This window comes from Trichomycterus rosablanca, chromosome 1, assembly GCF_030014385.1.
Source record: "Trichomycterus rosablanca isolate fTriRos1 chromosome 1, fTriRos1.hap1, whole genome shotgun sequence".
Lineage (NCBI taxonomy): Eukaryota > Metazoa > Chordata > Actinopteri > Siluriformes > Trichomycteridae > Trichomycterus > Trichomycterus rosablanca.
In genome coordinates, this window is record NC_085988.1 from 54,508,840 (window position 1) to 54,534,100 (window position 25,261).

General features: G+C 41.1%; 1 protein-coding gene across 1 annotated transcript; it reads right to left on the reverse strand.

Annotated features, from left to right (window-relative positions):
• Nucleotides 1–1,431: 1,431 nt before the first annotated feature.
• calua (calumenin a) lies at nt 1,432–25,010 on the reverse strand. The gene is made up of 7 exons (XM_063004255.1): nt 24,928–25,010; nt 22,177–22,407; nt 20,835–21,028; nt 20,063–20,229; nt 13,131–13,191; nt 7,117–7,316; nt 1,432–2,293 (listed from the first exon to the last, which is right to left on the reverse strand). Exons 2-7 carry the CDS (start codon nt 22,395–22,397, stop codon nt 2,189–2,191), a joined length of 948 nt encoding a protein of 315 aa, XP_062860325.1. The 5' UTR covers nt 22,398–22,407; nt 24,928–25,010; the 3' UTR covers nt 1,432–2,188.
• Nucleotides 25,011–25,261: the final 251 nt, after the last annotated feature.

Consider the following 25,261-nt stretch of genomic DNA (forward strand, 5'->3'; position numbering starts at 1 on the left):
ACATGTCCAAATTGTGCCCAAATGTGTCATTGTCCCTCCCTGGTGTCATGTGTCAAGGTCCCAGGTGTAAATGGGGAGCAGGGCTGTTAAATTTGGTGTTTTGGGTACAATTCTCTCATACTGGCCACTGGATATTCAACATGGCACCTCATGGCAAAGAACTCTCTGAGGATGTGAGAAATAGAATTGTTGCTCTCCACAAAGATGGCCTGGGCTATAAGAAGATTACTAACACCCTGAAACTGAGCTACAGCATGGTGGCCAAGGTCATACAGCGGTTTTCCAGGACAGGTTCCAGGACAGGTTCCAATAGACAGGCTTCGCCAGGGTCGACCAAAGAAGTTGAGTCCACGTGTTCAGCGTCATATCCAGAGGTTGGCTTTAAAAAATAGACACATGAGTGCTGCCAGCATTGCTGCAGAGGTTGAAGACGTGGGAGGTCAGCCTGTCAGTGCTCAGACCATACGCCGCACACTGCATCAACTCGGTCTGCATGTCGTCATCCCAGAAGGAAGCTGACGCACAAGAAAGCCCGCAAACAGTTTGCTGAAGACAAGCAGTCCAAGAACATGGATTACTGGGATGCCCTGTGGTCTGACGAGACCAAGACAAACTTGTTTGGCTCAGATGGTGTCCAGCATGTGTGGCGGCGCCCTGGTGAGAAGTACCAAGACAACTGTATCTTGCCTACAGTCAAGCATGGTGGTGGTAGCATCATGGTCTGGGCTGCATGAGTGTTGCTGGCACTGGGGAGCTGCAGTTCATTGAGGGAAACATGAATTCCAACATGTACTGTGACATTCTGAAACAGAGCATGATCCCCTCCCTTCGAAAACTGGGCCTCATGGCAGTTTTCCAACAGGATAACGACCCCAAACACAACCTCCAAGATGACAACTGCCTTGCTGAGGAAGCTGAAGGTAAAGGTGATGGACTAAACCCAATTGAGCACCTGTGGCGCATCCTCAAGTGGAAGGTGGAGGAGTTCAAGGTGTCTAACATCCACCAGCTCCGTGATGTCATCATGGAGGAGTGGAAGAGGATTCCAGTAGCAACCTGTGCAGCTCTGGTGAATTCCATGCCCAGGAGGGTTAAGGCAGTGCTGGATAATAATGGTGGTCACACAAAATATTGACACTTTGGGCACAATTTGGACATGTTCACTGTGGGGTGTACTCACTTATGTTGCAGCTATTTAGACATTAATGGCTGTGTGTTGAGTTATTTTCAGAAGACAGTAAATCTACACTGCTATACAAGTTGTACACTGACTACTCTAAGTTATATCCAAGTTTTATTTCTATAGTGTTGTCCCATGAAAAGATATAATAAAATATTTGCAGAAATGTGAGGGGTGTACTCACTTTTGTGATACACTGTACATGACAATAACACACAATTTAAGAAGAGGATAAGTAAATCAAACAACTATTTAGTGTATTTAATAATATTTTAATGAGAAACTGCTGTCATTTCAAATATTTAGAAAATCATACATTGTGTTTTGTGTGCATATACATATAGAAAACATTGTTCCAAACTGGACCCCAGTAATGTACAGCATATTAAAATCCAACTGAAATCATGCAGTGAGTTCAATCATGGTGTGTTAAGCATGATCAAGGACTGACGGCAGCACATTTTCAGCAAAACGCATTCCTGTTTATCTTTGGAATAAACTAAACCTGCTTCTAATACACAGACAATTCTCACTGTTTTTTTCAGTTATAGTATGACCATGAGAAACTAGACAAGTCAATGACTACATGATCATTTAAAAATAAAAATATAAAATAAAAGGCACAGTGAGAATGTATCATTAACACTGGACTGTCTAAAAAATTGGTGCAAGAAAACAAGCACAAAAACTAGTGCAGGCTCCATTTGTTCAGTCTTAACATAGCAGTGTGACACTTAGGGTAACAATCCTAAACTTTTCCATTTATGGTAATGCCTCCAAAATCATACACAATACTAATGTAAATTATTTTCATCTTGAAACACTGATCTTAGGTCATAAAACCAAGAGAGAAGTAAAAACACTGTGCACAAGAGACTGTGCACACAAGAGTTTACTTTCTTTTAATGCTGCTTTAGTGTCATATGAAATAAATCAGTCACCACCCTGTTATTTTTAAAGTGACAAATAAAGATAAAAATTTTTTAGCTAGTCAACTACAAACAAAAGTTAAAACTCATCATGTCGTACTAATGCTTCTCCAAAGTCAGTTGCTTGACTTCCCACAAAAAGGTCATACTTGTTGAGTATTTCTTCTTTGGTCAGTCTGCCATCCTGAAAGAAACCAGAAACAAGTCAATGCAGACTAATGAGTTATATTAACTATGTATATTAATATAATTAAACATCTAATTTTTGCAGATAATATTTCCTGTGTATTTAATAATTACAACCTAAGGTCCACAACAATAAATAGTTCTCATAATACACCGATCAGGCATAACATTGAGTTATATTGTGTTGGTCCCCCTTTAGCTGCCAAAACAGCCCTGACCCGTCGAGGCATGGACTCCTTTAGAACCCTGAAGGTGTGCTGTGGTATCTGGCACCAAAATGTTAGCAGCAGATCCTTTAACTCCTGTAAGTTGCAAAGTGGGGCCTCCATGGATCAGTCTTACACCTTTTCCACCAAAAAAAACATGGTTCTTGAACCGGTTCTGTTCGGGTTTCTCTGAACCTTGGTGTTTTGTAGAGAACCGACACGCGTTTCCACCAGTTTTTGAGAACCATACAGCATCATCATCGGTGGGCGTTACTTACTAAGAGTTAAGAGAAGTAATAACATGGCGGAGTGTGTGGATTATGTGCGAGCATTTGTGCTGCTGTTACAGATGTTTGTTTTTATGTAAAAAGCATCAATCTAACAATCGGTGATAAGAAGACGTGACATGTTTGTTTTAGTTGTTGTTTTCTTTAGTTCATTAACGTGAGAAGAGTTTTGCGCTTCGGTTTCACCGCGACTCTCTGCGCAAATAGCCAATTAGCTCAGCGCGAGCGGTGAAACATCACAAAAGTTCCACAACACGAACATCCATCTGTGTGAAATAAACATCAAATCTACTCTAAAATACAACATGTATCTGTGTTTAACTGGATTTACTTCACGTGTGTTTATGCAACTCGGGGGAATTGAAAAAGCTTCACGCTTTATTTTTCACGTTAAGCGGTGTTCGTTCTGTCCGGGTCACTTTTATCACGTAATATCACACAATTCACCTTTTTAAAGGAGCTTTGAAAATATCAGTGGCAAACTGGCTCAAAATGTAATCAGGTGAACTTTAAAAGATAAATGCAGCATTAAGCTCCATACGAGACAACAGCTGACGGCATTGTTGCTGTCGCTATGCTGTACAACATGACACGCCCACAGGTTACGTCACGGTTCGGGCTGAAAAACCAAGTATTCTGTGGTGCCAGATTGGCCCGCTAGTTCACTGTCTGGAACCTCTTTTTTCTGGTGGAAACATGCGGAACCGGTTCAAAGTCAAGTTCGGGAACCGGAACGGGCTCCGTGCCGCGTCGGTGGAAAAGGGGTAACAGATGCTCGATTAGATTGAGATCTGGGGAATTTGGGAGCCAAGTCAACACCTCAAACTCATTGTTGTGCTCCTCAAAACATTCCTGAACCATTTTTGCTTTGTGGCAGGGCGCATTATCCTGCTGAAAGAGGCCACAGCCATCAGGGAATACTGTTTCCATGAAAGGGTGTACATGGTCTGCAACAATGCTTAGGTACAGTAGTGTTCAAAAAAATAGCAGTGATTCTAAAAAAGTGAATAAAGCACAAAATCATTATAATAACTTTTATTTCCATAAATGCAAATGCACTGAAAATACTACACTTTTAATTCTAAATCAAAACATTAACAACATTTAGCCAGTTTGTGTTAATCCTTTACAGAAAGTTAAGAAAAATGAATATTAGGCTGTTCAAAAAAATAGCAGTGCCAGCATTTTTCTTTAAAAACTCAAAAAATGTATCTATAAACTAAAAATGTTTGAGGTTTCACTTTAAATTACTGAACTAATATTTAGTGGCATAACAATTGTTTCCGAGATCTGTGTTGCATGGAGTCGACCAACTTCTGGCACCTCTGAACAGGTATTCCAGTCCAGGATGATTACACTACATTCCACAGTTCTTCTGCAATTTTGGGTTTTGCCTAAAAAAAAATGTGTTTCAGATATCAGAACACAAGTTCTCTATGGGATTGAGGTCAGGGGATTGGGCTGGCCACTCTATTACCTCAATCTTGTTTGTCTGCAACCAAGATGTTTTGGGTCATTGTCATGTTAAAACACCTATTTTAAGGGCATTTCTTCTTCGACATAGGGCAACATGATCTCCTCAAGTATTCTGATATATTTAAACTGATCCATGATCCCTCGTATGTGATAAATAGACGTAACACCATGGTATGAAAAACATCCTCATATCATAGTTTTGTACCACCATGCTTTACTGTCTTCACAGTGTACTTTGGCTTGAATTCAGTGCTCGAGGGTCATCTGACATACTGTCTATGGCCACTTGACCCAAAAAGAACAATTTTGCTTTCACCAGTCCACAAAATGTTGAGCCATTTCTCTTTGGACCAGTCAATGTGTTCTTTGGGAAATTTGAACCCATTCAGGACGTGTCTTTTTCTTAACAACGGGACTTTGCAAGGAGTTCTTGCTGGTAAATTGGCTTCACTTAATCATCTTCTGTACTCACTGGGAACTTCAGATGCTCCTTGATCTTTCTGGAGGTGATCACTGGCTGAACCTTTGCCATTCTGGCTATTCTTTGATCCATTCGAACAGTAGTTCCACGCTTCCTTCTGCGTCTTTCAGGTTTTGGTTGTCACTTTAAGGCATTTGAGATCATTTTACCTGAGCAGCCTATCATTGCTGCACTTCTCTGTATGTTTTTTCCCTCTAAAATCAACTTTTTAATCAAAGTACGCTGTTCATCAGAACAATGTCTGGAACAACCCATTTTACCCAGTATTTCAGAAGGAAATGCGCTATGACCAACCTGTGCAACATTTGCCACCCTCCTACCTTAAATAAGGGCCAAAATTGACCCCCATTCTTCTGCAGAATGAATGACTTCACCAATTGAACTCCTCACTGCTATTATTTTGAACAACCCCCTTTCAATCAATGCTTCGATTACTCAGAATGAACGGCATGCATGTCCTAATTGTTGGGTTTGTTTTGTTTTCAATACTCTACTACACTTTCAAGTAAATTTTTTGCTATGTAGAAATAGCATTTCTACTAAAAACAGTGATTTATCAGGTTAATGGTGTTGGACTGCTATTTTTTTGAACACCACTGTAGGTGGTACGTGTCAAAGTAACATCCACATGGATGGCAGGACCCAAGGTTTCCCAGCAGAACATTGCCCAAAGCATCACACTGCCTCCGCCGGCTTGCCTTCTTCGGCGGTGGACAGGGTTCAGCATGGGCACCCTGACTGGTCTGTGGCTATGCAGCCCCATACACAACAAACTGTGATGCACTGTGTATTCTAACACCTTTATATCAGAACCACGTGCATTAATGAGCCTTGGCCGCCCATGACCCTGTCGCAGGTTTACCACTGTTCCTTCCTTGGACCACTTTTGATAGATACTGACCACTGCAGACCGGGAACACCCCACAAGAGCTGCAGTTTTGGAGATGCTCTGACCCAGTCGTCTAGCATCACAATTTGGCCCTTGTCAAACTCGCTCAAGTCCTTAAGTTTGCCCATTTTTCCTGCTTCTAACACATCAACTTTGAGGATAAAATGTTCACTTGCTGCCTAATATAGCCCACCCACTAACAGGTGCCATGACGAAGAGATAATCTGTGGTATTCACGTCACTTCACTGCCAGTGGTCATAATGTTATGCCTGGTTGGTGTATATCAAAAGCAGAAGTTCTATATTTCACTTTGCAATAGGGATGTCCCGATCCGATCTCAAAGATCGGGATCGGGGCCGATCAAGGCATTTTTTTATTGATCGGAATCGGCTTTACTAAACCCGATCTTAATCCCGATCTTTTGTGTTACGTCAGCACGTCCGCTGTGTGGAAATACTTTAAATTGAAAAGTAAAACAAGTCCAACAGTGAAGTGTAACGTCTGCAGTGTGAGCGTTTCACGAGGCGGTGGGAGCAGAGCTGCGTTCATGTGTGAGAGTGTGTGTGAGTTAAGGATCACACCGGTTTACAAAACAACGTAGTGATGCACTCGTTTAATAAAGAAATAAATGCACAGTATATTCACATATTGTCGGGAGCAGAACACTTTATTAACTTCTTCTGTTACGGTACCGAATAGCCGACAGTTGAGTCAAGCACGCTATTTCATGTTCTATGGAAGGCCTAAAGGGTCAAAACACACCCCCTTCGTGTACAAACGTCCATCAAACCACTGTCACAATACAAGCACTTTAAGAACTGGCTTTCCTTCATAACAAAAGAGCCTTTCCATTTTATTTTGGTATTCAGGTTTTACTGTAATGCTTTTAAGTAACTTTTTTTCTTATATTCAAGTTAAGCTGCTACACAGATTTCTGTTCATTTTTAGTGTATCACTGCATTAAATAGATTTTTTTTCTTTGAATGTAAAGTTTAAAGTAAAACTAATTATCTCACTCATTTTGATTGATTTTGTAAAAATACAAAAACATTAAGCAATAGTTTGGATGCAGCATTTTTCCCTTCAGCACTGCAGAGCTATTTAGTTGTTAAACATATACACTGGATTAATTTGAATAATTGTAATGTACTTGAAGTGTGCACTGTGTGAACAGTATTATCCAGTTCTTATCTAGACAATATCTAGAAAATACAAGTATCGGTTTGAGACTCGGTATCGGATCGGGATCAAAATTAATAATCGGGATCGGTATCGGGAACAAAAAAATGTGATCGGGACATCCCTACTTTGCAATACATTTACATCAGTGTGTGATGAACAGAGTGTAATCACCAAACCTATACTGTATGACTATTGTTTTTAAAATGCAGGTCTTATGATTGATCTCGCTTGTTCACTAAGTCTTTTGTTTTACAGACTAGAAAAGGCCAGAATTTTTGCTTATTACATTAAAAACCCACCTTGTTGGAGTCTGACTCATAAACCAGGTGCTTGGCTTCTGCCTCTGCATGGTCATAATCAGCTGGTAAAATCCAGTCCATTGTTTCCTCCTTGTCCATCCTGCCATCCTTGTTCTTATCCCTGAACTCGGAGAACTGCTCACGCTCTGTAGCTACCCATTCTGGTTCATCCATCTCATCTTCGTGGTTGTACATGTCACCTGGTATTAAGAGACAAGGTAAGAGAATTGGTCAATGAGCACAAATGCATTTACTTACTTCACAGCAGTTATTATTAATTACATTAATCACAATTTTATTAACCTAACCATTGGGAAAGCACACCTATCAAAAATACACATATCTGTGCAGTCTTAGTGCTGTCCCCAAGCACAGATGAATTTGCTTTCGCCAAGAAAGGCATCTGGCATAAAAATTGTGGCAAATGAAATACACAGATCAAAAGTCAGAGTTACATACTGAATCAGTCAATGCTTGAATTAATAACGACTGCCACTCTTACTGTTGACCAGCAGGGTACCAGTAAAAACTAAGCTACTATTGGGCCAGTGAGGAGAAGGAGAGAGGAAAGGAATGTTCTAAGGGAACAAGGGAGGCGAAAGGGTAGGAAGGTGTAGGCAAGAGCTGAAAATTTGAACAAGGGCACCATGACTGGTAGGAGAAGAGAGGTAGACATACTGTGTACAAGAAACCAAGTGAAAAGGGAATAGGGCTTAGAGCATCAGTGGTGGTTTTAAACACTTCGACCATGGTGTACAATGTAGGAGAAATGGGGTGGGGTAATCTTTAAGGAAGAGTATATCAACAGTGTAGTAAAGTTGAGGAGAGTGTCTGTCTGACGAAGTGATGAGTGTGAAGCTGGAAACCGGTAGAGAAGAATGGAAATAACTGTAGAATGCATATTTTAGGAAGGAATAACACAGGGTGACATTAGAGTGGACAGAAGGTGCACACAGCCGAACAACATACTGTACAGGAGAAGTAACCTGAAAGATTTTAAAACCTGTAAGGTGGTGGAAGAGGAAGGTTAAACAGCACCAGATGAATTCTGTAGAATGAAGGTCTTTGAAGGTGAAAGAGGAAGAGAGTGAGGGTGAAACCAAGGATCAGATAGTGGAGGATAAAGGAAGAAGACTGTTGCGTGAGATTCAGGGAAAGGTGAGAAAGGCACTGGGTTGTGGTGAATGGGTGCTAGACAGCTGTTCAAAAGTGGTAAGGGAATCAGCTAGGAAGGTACTTAGGTGACCCTCTGGAGAAAGAAAGGAAGAAAAAAAGAGGTTGGTAAAAAAGAACTAGAAGAAAGGTTAAGAAAAAGGCTAACCATATGAGAGGTTGTATACCAAGAAAGGTAAAAAAAGGACTTGGACTGACTGGTCAAACTCAGGAACAAAGCTAGAAAAGGAAATCCACAAGTTATAGTACTGTAGTGAAGGGTGCATGTGTATGTACTGACTAATGAGGAAAGCACATTGAGAAGGTACAAAGAGCATTTTAAGCAGCTGATGAATCAAGAAAAAGAGAAAGCTGGATGATGTAGAGACAGTAAACCAGGGAGTGCCTCAGATTAGCAAGGTGGAAGTGAGGGTAGCTATAAAGAGAATGAGGAGTAGAAAGGCAGTTGGCCCAGATGACATACCAGTGGAGGCATGGAAATATTTAGGAGAGATGACAGTGGAGTTTAACTAAATAAATTAAGGAACAAGGGTGAATTAAGGAACAAGGGTGATGTACAGAGCTGCAGTAACTACAGAAGAGAATTTGTGAGCATATTGGCCAAAAGGGGTGGAATTATGTCTGTGGATCTAAAGAACGCTTATGATAGGGTGCAAAGAAAGGAGCTGTGGTATTGTATGAGGAAATCAGGAATGGCAAAGAAGTGTGTAAGGGTGGTGCAAGATATGTGACAGCAGTGACTAGGAATGACAAACAGATTTAACATATAGGTGGGACTGCATCTAGGATCAGCTTTGAGTTCTTTCTTGTTTGCAATGGTCATAGACAGGCTGAGGAACAAGCTTAGGCAGGAGTCTCCATGGACTATGATGTTCAGGAATTACATTGTGATTTGAGGAGAGCCTGGAAAGATGGAGGTATGCACTGAAGAGAAGGGGTATGAAAAATAGCAAGAGTAATAAAGTAGGAAGAAAGTGGGGCAGGAGAAAGGTGAAGCTGCAAGGAGTTGAGCTAGTTGAGCTAGCTTTAAAATGAACAAAAGGAACCGAGTCACTCCTCTGGAATCCGCTATATATGTATATCTTTTTATTTCTGCGCAATTCTTATCGACTGTAATCCACCCATTCTGCTTCCATCAGTGAAGGGAATTAATCAGTCATAATAAAAGCTGTTTATTGTCGAAATTCAAATCCGAAAACGGAAAGCGGAGAGCGAGCGAGACACACACACACACACACACACACACACACACACACACACACACACACACACACTCAAAAGAAGCATGGCATGACAAATAAGGACATTCGTATTGCCAAAGCAAGTTACAGAGAAATAATAAAAATAACAGTAAGAAAGAACAAATATATACAAAACAGTTACAGTGTATCACAAAAGTGAGTACACCCCTCACATTTCTGCAAAGATTTCATTATATCTTTTCATGGGACAACACTATAGACATGAAACTTGGATATAACTTAGAGTAGTCAGTGTACAGCTTGTATAGCAGTGTAGATTTACTGTCTTCTGAAAATAACTCCACACACAGCCATTAATGTCTAAATAGCTGGCAACATAAGTGAGTACACCCCACAGTGAACATGTCCAAATTGTGCCCAAAGTGTCAATATTTTGTGTGACCACCATTATTATCCAGCACTGCCTTAACCCTCCTGGGCATGGAATTCACCAGAGCTGCACAGGTTGCTACTGGAATCCTCTTCCACTCCTCCATGATGACATCACGGAGCTGGTGGATGTTAGACACCTTGAACTCCTCCACCTTCCACTTGAGGATGCGCCACAGGTGCTCAATTGGGTTTAGTCCATCACCTTTACCTTCAGCTTCCTCAGCAAGGCAGTTGTCATCTTGGAGGTTGTGTTTGGGGTCGTTATCCTGTTGGAAAACTGCCATGAGGCCCAGTTTTCGAAGGGAGGGGATCATGCTCTGTTTCAGAATGTCACAGTACATGTTGGAATTCATGTTTCCCTCAATGAGCTGCAGCTCCCCAGTGCCAGCAACACTCATGCAGCCCAAGACCATGATGCTACCACCACCATGCTTGACTGTAGGCAAGATACATTTGTCTTGGTACTTCTCACCAGGGCGCCGCCACACATGCTGGACACCATCTGAGCCAAACAAGTTTATCTTGGTCTCGTCAGACCACAGGGCATTCCAGTAATCCATGTTTTTGGACTGCTTGTCTTCAGCAAACTGTTTGCGGGCTTTCTTGTGCGTCAGCTTCCTTCTGGGATGACGACCATGCAGACCGAGTTGATGCAGTGTGCGGCGTATGGTCTGAGCACTGACAGGCTGACCTCCCACGTCTTCAACCTCTGCAGCAATGCTGGCAGCACTCATGTGTCTATTTTTTAAAGCCAACCTCTGGATATGACACCGAACACGTGGACTCGACTTCTTTGGTCGACCCTGGCGAGGCCTGTTCCGAGTGGAACCTGTCCTGGAAAACCGCTGTATGACCTTGGCCACCATGCTGTAGCTCAGTTTCAGGGTGTTAGCAATCTTCTTATAGCCCAGGCCATCTTTGTGGAGAGCAACAATTCTATTTCTCACATCCTCAGAGAGTTCTTTGCCATGAGGTGCCATGTTGAATATCCAGTGGCCACTATGAGAGAATTGTACCCAAAACACCAAATTTAACAGCCCTGCTCCCCATTTACACCTGGGACCTTGACACATGACACCAGGGAGGGACAACGACACATTTGGGCACAATTTGGAGATGTTCACTGTGGGGTGTACTCACTTATGTTGCCAGCTATTTAGACATTAATGGCTGTGTGTTGAGTTATTTTCAGAAGACAGTAAATCTACACTGCTATACAAGCTGTACACTGACTACTCTAAGTTATATCCAAGTTTCATGTCTATAGTGTTGTCCCATGAAAAGATATAATGAAATATTTGCAGAAATGTGAGGGGTGTACTCACTTTTGTGATACACTGTACATGTGCAAAAATATAAAATAGAATAAAATAATAATAAAAACAGTGCAAAATATTAACAATAAAAATTATAATATTTACATTAATGAGGTAGTAATAACGATCAGTTAATGTGCACACACACACACAGAGAAAGAGAGAGAGACTGATCGTTATTACTACCTCATTACTGTAAATATTATAATTTTGTTATTATTTTGCACTGTTTTTATTAACATAATATTTTTTTGCACCTGTAACTGTTTTAGTAAGTAAGTAATTTATTTATAAAGAACATTTACATCCAAAGTGCTGTTTTGTATATATTTGTTCTTTCTTACTGTTATTTTTATTATTTCTCTCTAACTTGCTTTGGCAATACGAATGTTTTTATTTGTCATGCAAATAAAGCTTCTTTTGAGTTTGAGTTGAGAGAGCCGTAACCGAGCTACAGAGAGAACATGCAGAAAAGAAGCAGTGCTCTTAGTATAATGACAAATAATTGAGAAATAAACTATAAACTTGTTTAATTATGGTAAATCTGATTCGTTCATGGCGTTTAATTATGGTAAATCTGATTCGTTCATGGCGTGAACTGAGCTTTTCGAGCGTAACTTGCATCAAGAACAAGTACAGGGGGCGACTTAGGGCTCTGGACCAGGAGCTCCGTGTCTGATTCTCATCCATCCCTGCCAGAATAGGGCGATTGTGTGCATCGTCCCAGGCTCAGGTTTCCCATTAAAAGGAAGTCATGTTTACCCCTCCCTCCCTAAATGATACCTTATGGTGTGTGTCCGTGTGTTAGCAGTCCGAGGGATGCAGAGTGTAAGTTTTTAAATACATTTTAGACTGGGGTGACTTGAGATTTTGCATACTTTTAAAGGGTGCCATGACTGAAAAAAGGTTGAGAAACACTGGGCTAGACGACTGGGTCAGAGCATCTCCAAAACTGCAGCTCTTGTGGGGTGTTCCTGGTCTGCAGTGGTCAGTATCTATCAAAAGTGGTCCAGGGGTCATTGGTGGCCAAGGTTCAGTGATGCATGTGGGCAGTGAAGGCTGGCCCGTATGGTCCGTTCCAACAGACGAGCTACTGTAGCTCAAATTGCTGAAGAAGTTAATGCTGGTTTTGATAGAAAAGTGTCAGAATACACAGTACGTCGCAGTTGCAGGGCTGTTTTGGCAGCAAAAGGGGGACCAACACAATATTAGAAAGGTGGTCATAATGTTATGCCTCATCGGTGTATGTTGTACCACATCCAGGGTTATGAGCCAGTAACATTGTACCTTTTTGTTTGAATGTAACCAATAAAAGCCCCTAAACTCTAAGTCAGTATGTAAAAGAAATAAAATGGTAAAGAACTAAATTATTTTGGAAGTTAGGTCAGGTCAGCTTTATAAAAACATAAATCATTTTATTCACTATAATAAGGTAATTACTAGAAACTACTAACTACTAGGTAGGGTTTAACCAATACGTGTTTTTAATTGAAAAGGAAAACATTTTAAAAATAATTCACAAGCATCGCGTTTGTTACTGTTTGTTCCATATAGCTTTGTTGTGTAAAAGTTAACACCAATGGAATCCAGATGTGTTTTAATCCTAGAACATTTCAGTGCAAATTTGTGTGTACTATAAATGATTAAAATACATTAAATAACAATACATAATACATATTATAATAGTACAATTCATTTTAGTTAAGCATTTTGAAATGACTTTTTTCTGACCTTTTTTTTTTTTATAACATTAGCTAGACAGGTAGTAGGACTGTAGCTTTGTTGAACTACCTTGCATCATTATTGGCTTAAAAACAAGTTTAAATAAATACAAATGTAATGAACTTGTTCAATTTCCCGTGACTGAATTTACCAGGCCATTGGTACTCACCAATATACTCCTCCAGGTCAATAAAACCATCCCCATTCTTATCAATGTCCTCCATGGTTTCCTAAAAAAACAGATAAGAAAGGCATCAGTTAAAGGGACATGTATAGAAAAATCAGTCATATCACATGCTGAAAACAGTCAAAATTAGTCCAGATTTTCAAGTCACATTAAATTACAGTGGTACCTTGAAACTCAACATCAGTTGGTTCTGGGAGTGGCGTTGAGTTTAAAAGGCGTTGAGTTCAAGGTATTTTTGCCCATGGATGTTTGGGAGACCGGTTAATGCAGTGGTTCTCAAACTTTTTCTGTCATGCCCCCCTTTGGAAGATGAAAATCTGTCGTGCCCCCCCCACCCGTCCCAACAAAATGCTGACAAAAATAGGCCAATTTTAACTTTGTTGAAATAACATCAAAGATCATGAATGTTCATTTCACCTTTATTTCAGTCATTTCTGTTGTACTTGACTTTATCAAACCACTTTTTGACATATCACTGAACTGCTCCTTCAATCAGTCTACTATTTAAAAAAAAAAAAAGAAACAAAAAATTTGCAAACACTGCAAAAAAAGATAAACTTGAATCTGTGCCAAAAAAGTCATTTGTGAGAGTTCAAGTCTTATCACTGTATTAGTGACTGTTTTTCTTTTCATTCCTGTCAAATACCTCTCCATTCTGTAAATCTAGACCAGGAGTGTCCACACTTTCATGGCTTGAGATCTATTGTTTTAGTCTACAGGTCATCATGATCTACTTTTTAAGGTCGGCCTCAACATTTTTCAAAAAAAGCTTTGAAGCTTTTTAAATGCGCTTCAGTTCCTGGATTGATGTTCAGCTTTACAGAGCAAGTGACTGAAAATTCACACTGACCTTATTCTGATTATTTGCTCTAAATGGTATCAGTCAGGTTTATGTAGTCTGGACAGTAGCTGCTGATTCTCAAGCAGTTTTTCAGGTGTTCATCAGTAAGGGTGGGCCCATATTTAGACTTCATTATTTTCATGTGGGAAAAGGCTGATTCACACAAGTAGGTTGATCCGAAAAAGCTGTCAAATATGTGGCAGTCAAATATGTGGAAGTTTCAAATTGTCCAGCAGAGACCCCTAACTTCATTTATAAAACGGATAGTTCCGGTCCTAAAATCTGATTGGCTGAGCCGCGTTCGAAGCCGTTGTAAAATCCCCGATAAACGCACACCTATGACCACCTCACATCATTCCATATTAATACGCCACTGAAAAGAAAAAGTTAATGTTATTTTCGCCCTCATGTTGCCTAGCAACACTGTTAATGGAACTACCTGGCGTCGCGGAAGAATGCTTTATTGTAAGTTTATACACAATAAATACATTTATGAATTAAACAATGTTGTATTTATTGTATTTTATGTTGACCGCCGTTTTATAAAAGCAATAAGCCACTCGTTACTGCTATGATTTTAGCACGGGGAAAGAAGTTTTAGGCGTGCTAAAATCACAGGAACGCACGGCCTCTCGTGGCTTATTGCTTTAATAAATGTCAGATTGTAGGGTTAAAATTTCTCCTGTTAGAAAACGTTCTAGATTAGCAGTGCTTTAGGCGGGCTGAGGCGTAGTTATGGTAACAAACCAAAAATTAAACAAACAGTGGCCACATTTCATGTCAGTCACGCTGACCTGTTTAAATGAAGCGCAATCTACCAGCGTGTACTGAGCGATCGATGTATTGGGCACCCCTGATCTAGACTCTCTGTCAGAATGAATACTGCTACGGTTACTGAATACAATTTGTTTATTGTCCAGCGTAAAAAAGATCCCGACGTTAAAACATTGGTTCCGCGCTTAATTTCAGTCAGGCGTGCCCCCCGTCATGCCTCTGCGCCCCCCCCCCCCCCAGGGGGGGTGTGCCCCACACTTTGGGAAACGCTGGGTTAATGTGTTCCATGGTTCTGTGAAACTTAGGCTAATGTAAAATAATAGGGTTGTTTTTGAGACTTATACACTGAAAATAACATAAGTATAATATTAAAATATGCTGAAATTGAAAACAGTTAAAAATTAACTGTTATTAACTAACTGCACAAAGCTTAACATGACTTATTGTACTAAAATAAGCTAGGAATTTCATCAGTGGAGAGAACTTATGAACAGTAATAATTTAGACAGGTTTATTTCTATGTCATAATTTTAATACATTAAGTCACGTTTAGCTTTTTTTTTTTAACAAAGCGGCTGTTCATTGTTAATGTCCAATTTAAAAAAAGTTTAAGAGTACAAATTTCTCAACAAAGGGCGTTGAGTTTCAAAGATTATGAGTTTAGGGAATGTCGAGTTACAAGGTGCCACTATATATTAATATATATATATATATATATATATATATATATATATATATATATATATATATATATATATATATACAGGGGTTGGACAAAATAACTGAAACACCTGTCATTTTAGTGTGGGAGGTTTCATGGCTAAATTGGACCAGCCTGGTGGCCAATCTTCATTAATTGCACATTGCACCAGTAAGAGCAGAGTGTGAAGGTTCAATTAGCAGGGTAAGAGCACAGTTTTGCTCAAAATATTGCAATGCACACAACATTATGGGTGACATACCAGAGTTCAAAAGAGGACAAATTGTTGGTGCACGTCTTGCTGGCGCATCTGTGACCAAGACAGCAAGTCTTTGTGATGTATCAAGAGCCACGGTATCCAGGGTAATGTCAGCATACCACCAAGAAGGACAAACCACATCCAACAGGATTAACTGTGGACGCAAGAGGAAGCTGTCTGAAAGGGATGTTCGGGTGCTAACCCGGATTGTATCCAAAAAACATAAAACCACGGCTGCCCAAATCACGGCAGAATTAAATGTGCACCTCAACTCTCCTGTTTCCACCAGAACTGTCCGTCGGGAGCTCCACAGGGTCAATATACACGGCCGGGCTGCTATAGCCAAACCTTTGGTCACTCGTGCCAATGCCAAACGTCGGTTTCAATGGAGCAAGGAGCGCAAATCTTGGGCTGTGGACAATGTGAAACATGTATTGTTCTCTGATGAGTCCACCTTTACTGTTTTCCTCACATCCCGGAGAGTTACGGTGTGGAGAAGCCCCAAAGAAGCGTACCACCCAGACTGTTGCATGCCCAGAGTGAAGCATGGGGGTGGATCAGTGATGGTTTGGGCTGCCATATCATGGCATTCCCTTGGCCCAATACTTGTGCTAGATGGGCGCGTCACTGCCAAGGACTACCGAACCATTCTGGAGGACCATGTGCATCCAATGGCGGTGCCGTGTATCAGGATGACAATGCACCAATACACACAGCAAGACTGGTGAAAGATTGGTTTGATGAACATGAAAGTGAAGTTGAACATCTCCCATGGCCTGCACAGTCACCAGATCTAAATATTATTGAGCCACTTTGGGGTGTTTTGGAGAAGCGAGTCAGGAAACGTTTTCCTCCACCAGCATCACGTAGTGACCTGGCCACTATCCTGCAAGAAGAATGGCTTAAAATCCCTCTGACCACTGTGCAGGACTTGTATATGTCATTTCCAAGACGAATTGACGCTGTATTGGCCGCAAAAGGAGGCCCTACACCATACTAATAAATTATTGTGGTCTAAAACCAGGTGTTTCAGTTATTTTGTCCAACCCCTGTATATATATATATATATACAGTGCCTTGCAAAAGTATTCAGCCCCCTTGAACTTTTCAACCTTTTGCCACATTTCAGGCTTCAAACATAACGATATGAAATTGTAATTTTTTGTGAAGAATCAACAACAAGTGGGACACAATCGTGAAGTGGAACGAAATTTATTGGATATTTTAAACTTTTTTTAGAAATAAAAAAACTGAAAAGTGGGGCGTGCAATATTATTCAGCCCCTTTACTTTCAGTGCAGCAAACTCACTCCAGAAGTTCAGTGAGGATCTCTGAATGATCCAATGTTGACCTAAATGACTGATGGTGATAAATAGAATCCACCTGTGTGTAATCAAGTCTCCGTATAAATGCACCTGCTCTGTGACAGTCTCAGAGTTCTGTTTAAAGCGCAGAGAGCATCATGAAGACCAAGGAACACACCAGGCAGGTCCGAGATACTGTTGTGGAGAAGTTTAAAGCCGGATTTGGATACAAAAAGATTTCCCAAGCTTTAAACATCTCAAGGAGCACTGTGCAAGCGATCATATTGAAATGGAAGGAGTATCAGACCACTGCAAATCTACCAAGACCCGGCCGTCCCTCTAAACTTTCAGCTCAAACAAGGAGAAGACTGATCAGAGATGCAGCCAAGAGGCCCATGATCACTCTGAATGAACTGCAGAGATCTACAGCTGAGGTGGGAGACTCTGTCCATAGGACACAATCAGTCGTACACTGCACAAATCTGGCCTTTATGGAAGAGTGGCAAGAAGAAAGCCATTTCTCAAAGATATCTATAAAAAGTCACCTGGGAGACACACCAAACATGTGGAAGAAGGTGCTCTGGTCAGATGAAACCAAAATCGAACTTTTTGGCCACAATGCAAAACGTTATGTTTGGCGTAAAAGCAACACAGCTCATCACCCTGAACACACCATCCCCACTGTCAAACATGGTGGTGGCAGCATCATGGTTTGGGCCTGCTTTTCTTCAGCAGGGACAGGGAAGATGGTTAAAATTGATGGGAAGATGGATGGAGCCAAATACAGGACCATTCTGGAAGAAAACCTGTTGCAGTCTGCAAAAGACCTGAGACTGGGACGGAGATTTATCTTCCAACAAGACAATGATCCAAAACATAAAGCAAAATCTACAATGGAATGGTTCACAAATAAACGTATCCAGGTGTTAGAATGGCCAAGTCAAAGTCCAGACCTGAATCCCATCGAGAATCTGTGGAAAGAGCTGAAAACTGCTGTTCACGAACGCTCTCCATCCAACCTCACTGAGCTCGAGCTGTTTTGCAAGGAAGAATGGGCAAAAATTTCTGTCTCTCGATGTGCAAAACTGATAGAGACATACCCCAAGCGACTTGCAGCTGTAATCGCAGCAAAAGGTGGCGCTACAAAGTATTAACGCAAGGGGGCCGAATAATATTGCACGCCCCACTTTTCAGTTTTTTATTTCTAAAAAAAGTTGAAAATATCCAATAAATTTCGTTCCACTTCACGATTGTGTCCCACTTGTTGTTGATTCTTCACAAAAAATTACAATTTCATATCGTTATGTTTGAAGCCTAAAATGTGGCAAAAGGTTGAAAAGTTCAAGGGGGCTGAATACTTTTGCAAGGCACTGTATATATATATATATATATACAGTGTATCACAAAAGTGAGTACACCCCTCACATTTCTGCAAATATTTCATTATATCTTTTCATGGGACAACACTATAGACATGAAACTTGGATATAACTTAGAGTAGTCAGTGTACAGCTTGTATAGCAGTGTAGATTTACTGTCTTCTGAAAATAACTCAACACACAGCCATTAATGTCTAAATAGCTGGCAACATAAGTGAGTACACCCCACAGTGAACATGTCCAAATTGTGCCCAAATGTGTCGTTGTCCCTCCCTGGTGTCATGTGTCAAGGTCCCAGGTGTAAATGGGGAGCAGGGCTGTTAAATTTGGTGTTTTGGGTACAATTCTCTCATACTGGCCACTGGATATTCAACATGGCACCTCATGGCAAAGAACTCTCTGAGGATGTGAGAAATAGAATTGTTGCTCTCCACAAAGATGGCCTGGGCTATAAGAAGATTGCTAACACCCTGAAACTGAGCTACAGCATGGTGGCCAAGGTCATACAGCGGTTTTCCAGGACAGGTTCCACTCGGAACAGGCTTCGCCAGGGTCGACCAAAGAAGTTGAGTCCACGTGTTCGGCGTCATATCCAGAGGTTGGCTTTAAAAAATAGACACATGAGTGCTGCCAGCATTGCTGCAGAGGTTGAAGACGTGGGAGGTCAGCCCGTCAGTGCTCAGACCATACGGCGCACACTGCATCAACTCGGTCTGCATGGTCGTCATCCCAGAAGGAAGCTGACGCACAAGAAAGCCCGCAAACAGTTTGCTGAAAACAAGCAGTCCAAGAACATGGATTACTGGAATGCCCTGTGGTCTGACGAGACCAAGGTAAACTTGTTTGGCTCAGATGGTGTCCAGCATGTGTGGCGGCGCCCTGGTGAGAAGTACCAAGACAACTGTATCTTGCCTACAGTCAAGCATGGTGGTGGTAGCATCATGGTCTTGGGCTGCATGAGTGTTGCTGGCACTGGGGAGCTGCAGTTCATTGAGGGAAACATGAATTCCAACATGTACTGTGACATTCTGAAACAGAGCATGATCCCCTCCCTTCGAAAACTCATGGCAGTTTTCCAACAGGATAACGACCCCAAACACAACCTCCAAGATGACAACTGCCTTGCTGAGGAAGCTGAAGGTAAAGGTGATGGACTAAACCCAATTGAGCACCTGTGGCGCATCCTCAAGTGGAAGGTGGAGGAGTTCAAGGTGTCTAACATCCACCAGCTCCGTGATGTCATCATGGAGGAGTGGAAGAGGATTCCAGTAGCAACCTGTGCAGCTCTGGTGAATTCCATGCCCAGGAGGGTTAAGGCCGTGCTGGATAATAATGGTGGTCACACAAAATATTGACACTTTGGGCACAATTTGGACATGTTCACTGTGGGGTGTACTCACTTATGTTGCCAGCTATTTAGACATTAATGGCTGTGTGTTGAGTTATTTTCAGAAGACAGTAAATCTACACTGCTATACAAGTTGTACACTGACTACTCTAAGTTATATCCAAGTTTTATTTCTATAGTGTTGTCCCATGAAAAGATCTAATGAAATATTTGCAGAAATGTGAGGGGTGTACTCACTTTTGTGATACACTGTATATATATATAAATAAAAATACGCCTACATGTGACAATAAATGATTTTACACCTACCAGCACCACAATATCCTTCATGTGTTCATATTCCTCAGGGTGAAGAAAAGAAGTAAACTCCTCTTTATCCGCAATGCCATCTCCATTTTTGTCTGCCATCTTGAAGCGTCGCTCATCACGGGCCATCATCTGCTTGTAATTGTAGCCCTCATCTGGCTCAGGGTCGTCTATGAACAGATTTGAATAAAGTCACAGTCAATTCCCACCTAGCTAAGTTTCTGTGCAACATCCAACAATGAGATAGTGTGGGAGCTAATGTGCTTGAAGGAGAGTGTTGCGTCAATCAGTTTACATAAACTCACAGATGCCAATTATTGGGTCATTTTGATTTTGGGTCATATTTTGCATTTTCTCCCATTTTAGCATAGTCTTCTGCTGCTGGGGGATCCCTGATTGCAGTCGAGGTGGGCATATTGTTGCTCACGCCTCCTCCGACCCACACACAGTCCTTAGCGGAACCCCTTTTCACCTATGCACTCTGCACAGGTGCCTCTCTATCAGCCAACCAGGGTCCCTACACACCACCAAAAAACATTAGGCACAAGGTAGGAACAGCGAAACTTGTAGAGGCGAGGTTAAAGTCCTGCAGCGCCCACCTCAACTGCTGTGCGTGATTGCTAATTAAGAATCTGATTTTTACTTTAAATTATTGTGCTAGATTATGAAAGGATTTGGTAGTGTTTTTTTCCAAATAAAGAAAAAGTATAAGAGTTGTATTAACAGCTGTGTATTTAGGCATTTGGGACACACTGTACAATGTTCTTTGGCTTACCGAGGTAGCTGCCATACGTGACGTTCTTGTACTCGTCCCAGGCAATAATGCCGTCATTGTTCATGTCAAAATCTTTCCACTGCCGCTCTACATTTTCATAGACGTACTTCTTTTGTGCCTTTTTAATCCACGCCTTCAGTTCATCCTCAGTAACAAAACCATCCTCATCATCATCAATCTTATCCACGATTTTGCTGTGTGGGAGAAAATAAGAAAGCATAAAAAACATGCACTATTAATGTGTTTTACATAGAGCACCTGAAAGGTCGCAACTCAAAGGTAACCACAATGCCAAATCCAACATCTCTCCTGTACCTGGTGACTTTGCTTTTAATACAGAATCAAACATAAAAAAAACCTCCACACTTCAAAGCATATTGAATTCATTTTGCAAACAACATGGTGGTAATTTGGCTAATTTGGTTAACAGAAGCACAAACCCAACAAAGGTTTTGATAAGACGTTTATAGTTTCAAGCACTGGCTATAAAGGTTACAGTGGCAGAATTAATTTAAATATACAGTGGGGCCAAAAAGTATTTAGTCAGCCACTGATTGTGTTCTCCTACTTAGAAAGATGAGAGAGGTCTGTAATTTTCATCATAGGTACACTTCAACTATGAGAGACAAAATGAGAAGAAAAAAAATCCAGGAAATCACATTGTAGGATTTTTAAAGAATTTATTTGTAAATTATGGTGGAAAATAAGTATGTGGTCAATAACAAAAGTTCAACTCAATACTTTGTAACATAACCTTTGTTGGCAATGACAGAGGTCAAAAAGTCTTCACCAGGTTTGCACACACTGTAGCTGGTATTTTGGCCCATTCCTCCATGCAGATCTCCTCTAGAGCAGTGATGTTTTGGGGCTGTAGCTGGGCAACATGGACTTTCAACTCCCTCCACACATTTTCTATGGGGTTGAGGTCTGGAGACTGGCTAGGCCACTCCAGGACCTTGAAATGCTTTTTACGGAGCCACTCCTTCGTTGCTCAAATAAAACAGCATTCACCAAAATGATATATTAATCTGGAGCAGTTGTTAGTATTCCTACTACTGTTAAAAACTGTACTTTTTTAACACTGTCGACTCACAACAAGTAGCAATTTCTGTGTGGAGTGTGCATGTTCTCCCCATGTCTGCATGGGTTTCCCTTGGAAGCATCCAAAGACATGTAAGTTTGGTGAATTGGAGATAAAACATTGCCCATGATGGTGTTTGACATTGAACTTAAACTGATAAATCATGTGTAACCTGTAACTAACTGTCCTCTCATAAATGTAAACAGTCAAAAACTGTAAAACATGACGTTATCCAGACGTTAAAAATACTAAAGGCCTTACCCTAGTCTATGCTTGCTCTCCTCTGGAGTTAGATCATTGAAAGATTTGGCCACCTCCTCACCGAGAAAGGCATCATGGTCATAGTCAAAGTTCTCTCCATCATTGTGTTCCTTGCTGCTTAATGGCTCATCATGATGCACACGGTCTTTCTTCTCTGTGGGCTTGCTGCTGGCATAGACCACGCACAGCACAAAGCAAATCAACAGAGGCCTGATCTCCATTGGATTTTTTCTGCAAAAATAATGCAAATTGACATGAAAATATAACCTGACTTGTCTTCACTATAAATAACTTGGGTGGGCAGCACCATGGCTCAGCACTGTCGCATTTTTTTTTTTTTGCATTTTTTCCCCAATTTTCCTCCCAATGTAGTCGTATCCAATTACCCGATCGCATTAGGTGAGTTCATATGCGGATCAGCTTTGTGCACTGAGAGCCACACCCTGATCAACGCACTCTTTCCCCGTCTCTGTGCAGGTGCCGTCAATCAGCCAGCAGAGATCGTAATTGCATCAGTTATGAGGTCCCAGCTCCGGCTTACCCACCCTGAACAACAAGTCAATCGTTGTTCATGTAGCCACCCAGCCCAGCTGGATGGCAGAGCAGAGTTTCGAACCCATGAGTTCGAAAGGTCAGTCCTGGTGTGCTAGCGTGTTTTACTGCTGCGCCACCTGAAAGGTCTGTCCAGGTCCTTTCTGTGTGGAGTTTGCATGTTTTCCCCGTGTCTGTGTGGATTTCCTCCGGGAGCGCCGGTGTCCTCCCACAGTCCAAAGACATGCAAGTAAGGTGAATTGGAGATACAAAATTTTACACAATATCACCCTTAACATCAAAGTCTTCAAATCAAATTGTCTTGCACAGTCGTCATCTATAAGCAACTAAGATTTTGGTCATTCTTTAAACAGTAAGAGTTGTGGCAAAATTTTAAATCCTTCGCATTTTCCCATAAGGAAAGACATACAGTGGTACCTTGAAACTCAGCGTCAATTGGTTCTGGGAGTGGCGTTGAGTTTAAAAGACGTTAAGTTTACAAGACTTATTTTTAAGGTATTTTTTCCCATAAGGATGTTTGGAAAACCTGTTAATGCATTCCATGGTCCCGTGGAACTGCACATATTTTAGGCTTATGTAAAATAATGAGGTTGTTTTTGACACTTATACACTAAAGAAAACACAAATATAATATACGAATACTGAAATACAATTGAAAAACATGTAAAAATTAATATAAAAATACAATAAAACCTGCACTTTACCTTTTATTCTTAATTGTTTCCTTATGCTTCTTAATTGTGAAGATGCTTTATCTTGGAATACCAGATTCTGTTCAGTAAAGGTGCATTCACATGAGAAGCACATTAGCTTTTGTGCTGCTTTTTCAAAATATTTAATTTTTTTTGTTTTGATGCATTTTTTCCCCCTTTTTAGCGTGTCCAATTGCCCGATGTGTCATGCTTCCTCTCCACCATTGCCGATCCCCGCACTGATTGAGGAGAACGAAGCTAACCCATGCCCCCTCCGACACGTGGGCAGCAGCCGTATGCATTTTGTCACCTACACTTTGACGAGTGCAATGCGGATCAGCACTGTGTATGGAGAGACACACCCTGAGAGCACTCTTTTCCCGTCTCTGTGCAGGCGCCATCAATCAGCCAACAGAGGTCGTAATTGCATTAGTTATGAGAGAGTCCCTATCCAGCTTTTTAATATCCCACCCCTATCTGAACAACAGGCCAATTGTTGTTCATGTGGCTGCTCAGCCCAGCCGGCAGAGCTGAGACTTAATAAGATGTATTCAAGTTCCCAGCTCTGGTTCCACTGTGTGTTTTTACCGCTGCGCCACCTGAGCTGCCCTTGTGCTGCTTTCTAACAATAAGCGTTTTAGACTCTCTCAAAAAAAAAGCTGATTCATATAATTTCTCAAAACGCTGAGCTATAACACAAGTTTAAAAAGTGAAACAGGAGAAAATCCAGCTAAAAACAGATTCATGTGGAAGCTTTCAGAGTGAATCTGACGGTTATTCCACACAAATGCAGATTCGTCTCATATGCGCACTTTGATGACATCTTACTGCACCGCTCAAGCCGAGCGCTGAACAAAGCGACTGGTCATTGTTAATTTTAAATTAAATAAATATGTATATATTTTTAAAAAAAGAAATGGAACACGTTGAGTTTAAGGGTACAAATGTCTTAACGAAGGGCGTTGAGTTTTAAAGATGTTGAGTTTAGGGGACGTTGAGTTATAAGTTTTTTTAAGTGCCAGCCAGCAACATGGGTTTTCTCTGGGTACTGCCACCTAGGGGCTCTTTAAATTGACCCTATATGTACGTAAATTAACGGGTAGTGATGCCCTGCATTAAACTGCCTTGTGCCCAGTGTCTAGTGTCAGTAACGTCACGTCCTACTTTTAGTATTGTTTCTATAGGGTAACTATAATATGTAAAGAGAGCGACTGGGTGGGAATCAGCAGGTTTTACTAGAGATCCACCACACAGCAGAATATTATAACTGTAGATGATGCACCAAACAATAAAAGCAATAGAAAAGAATCAAATAGCGTATAGGAAAAGTCACGAACTGAGATTTTTTGCCTCTTGCCCGTTAGCTAGCATCTCTAAAGCTAACTCTATTTCTAACATACCGTTAGATAAATGTGTATTTTAACAAGGTAAAACCTATTAACATAATTAACACGCAATAAAACAACAATTCGATACTATCCACTGTTTATTTAGTAACTGTACTCACATGTTCACCGTTCCGCTGAGAATGACCCGTTAAGTCACCATAAGCGTTATCAAACAACCAGCAACGCTCCTCCACACAGCCCTGCCTCTGCTCCGTGGAGGATGCGGACCAATCAGGGCGTGAGTACAGTGTACCTGCTAAATTATTGGTCCACTTCAGCATGACAAAAACGTAATGCAACCACCCAATGTTGTTTAATTCAACGCACACTGCACGCTTTAAGGTCTTATTGGTCAGCAGGTTTCCAGTATCCAATTGAAAGTTGTAAGTAGCTACAGCGATTTGCAACTGGTGATTTTTTATAAGGTTAGGCTTGGCCTTGCCACGTCCCCAA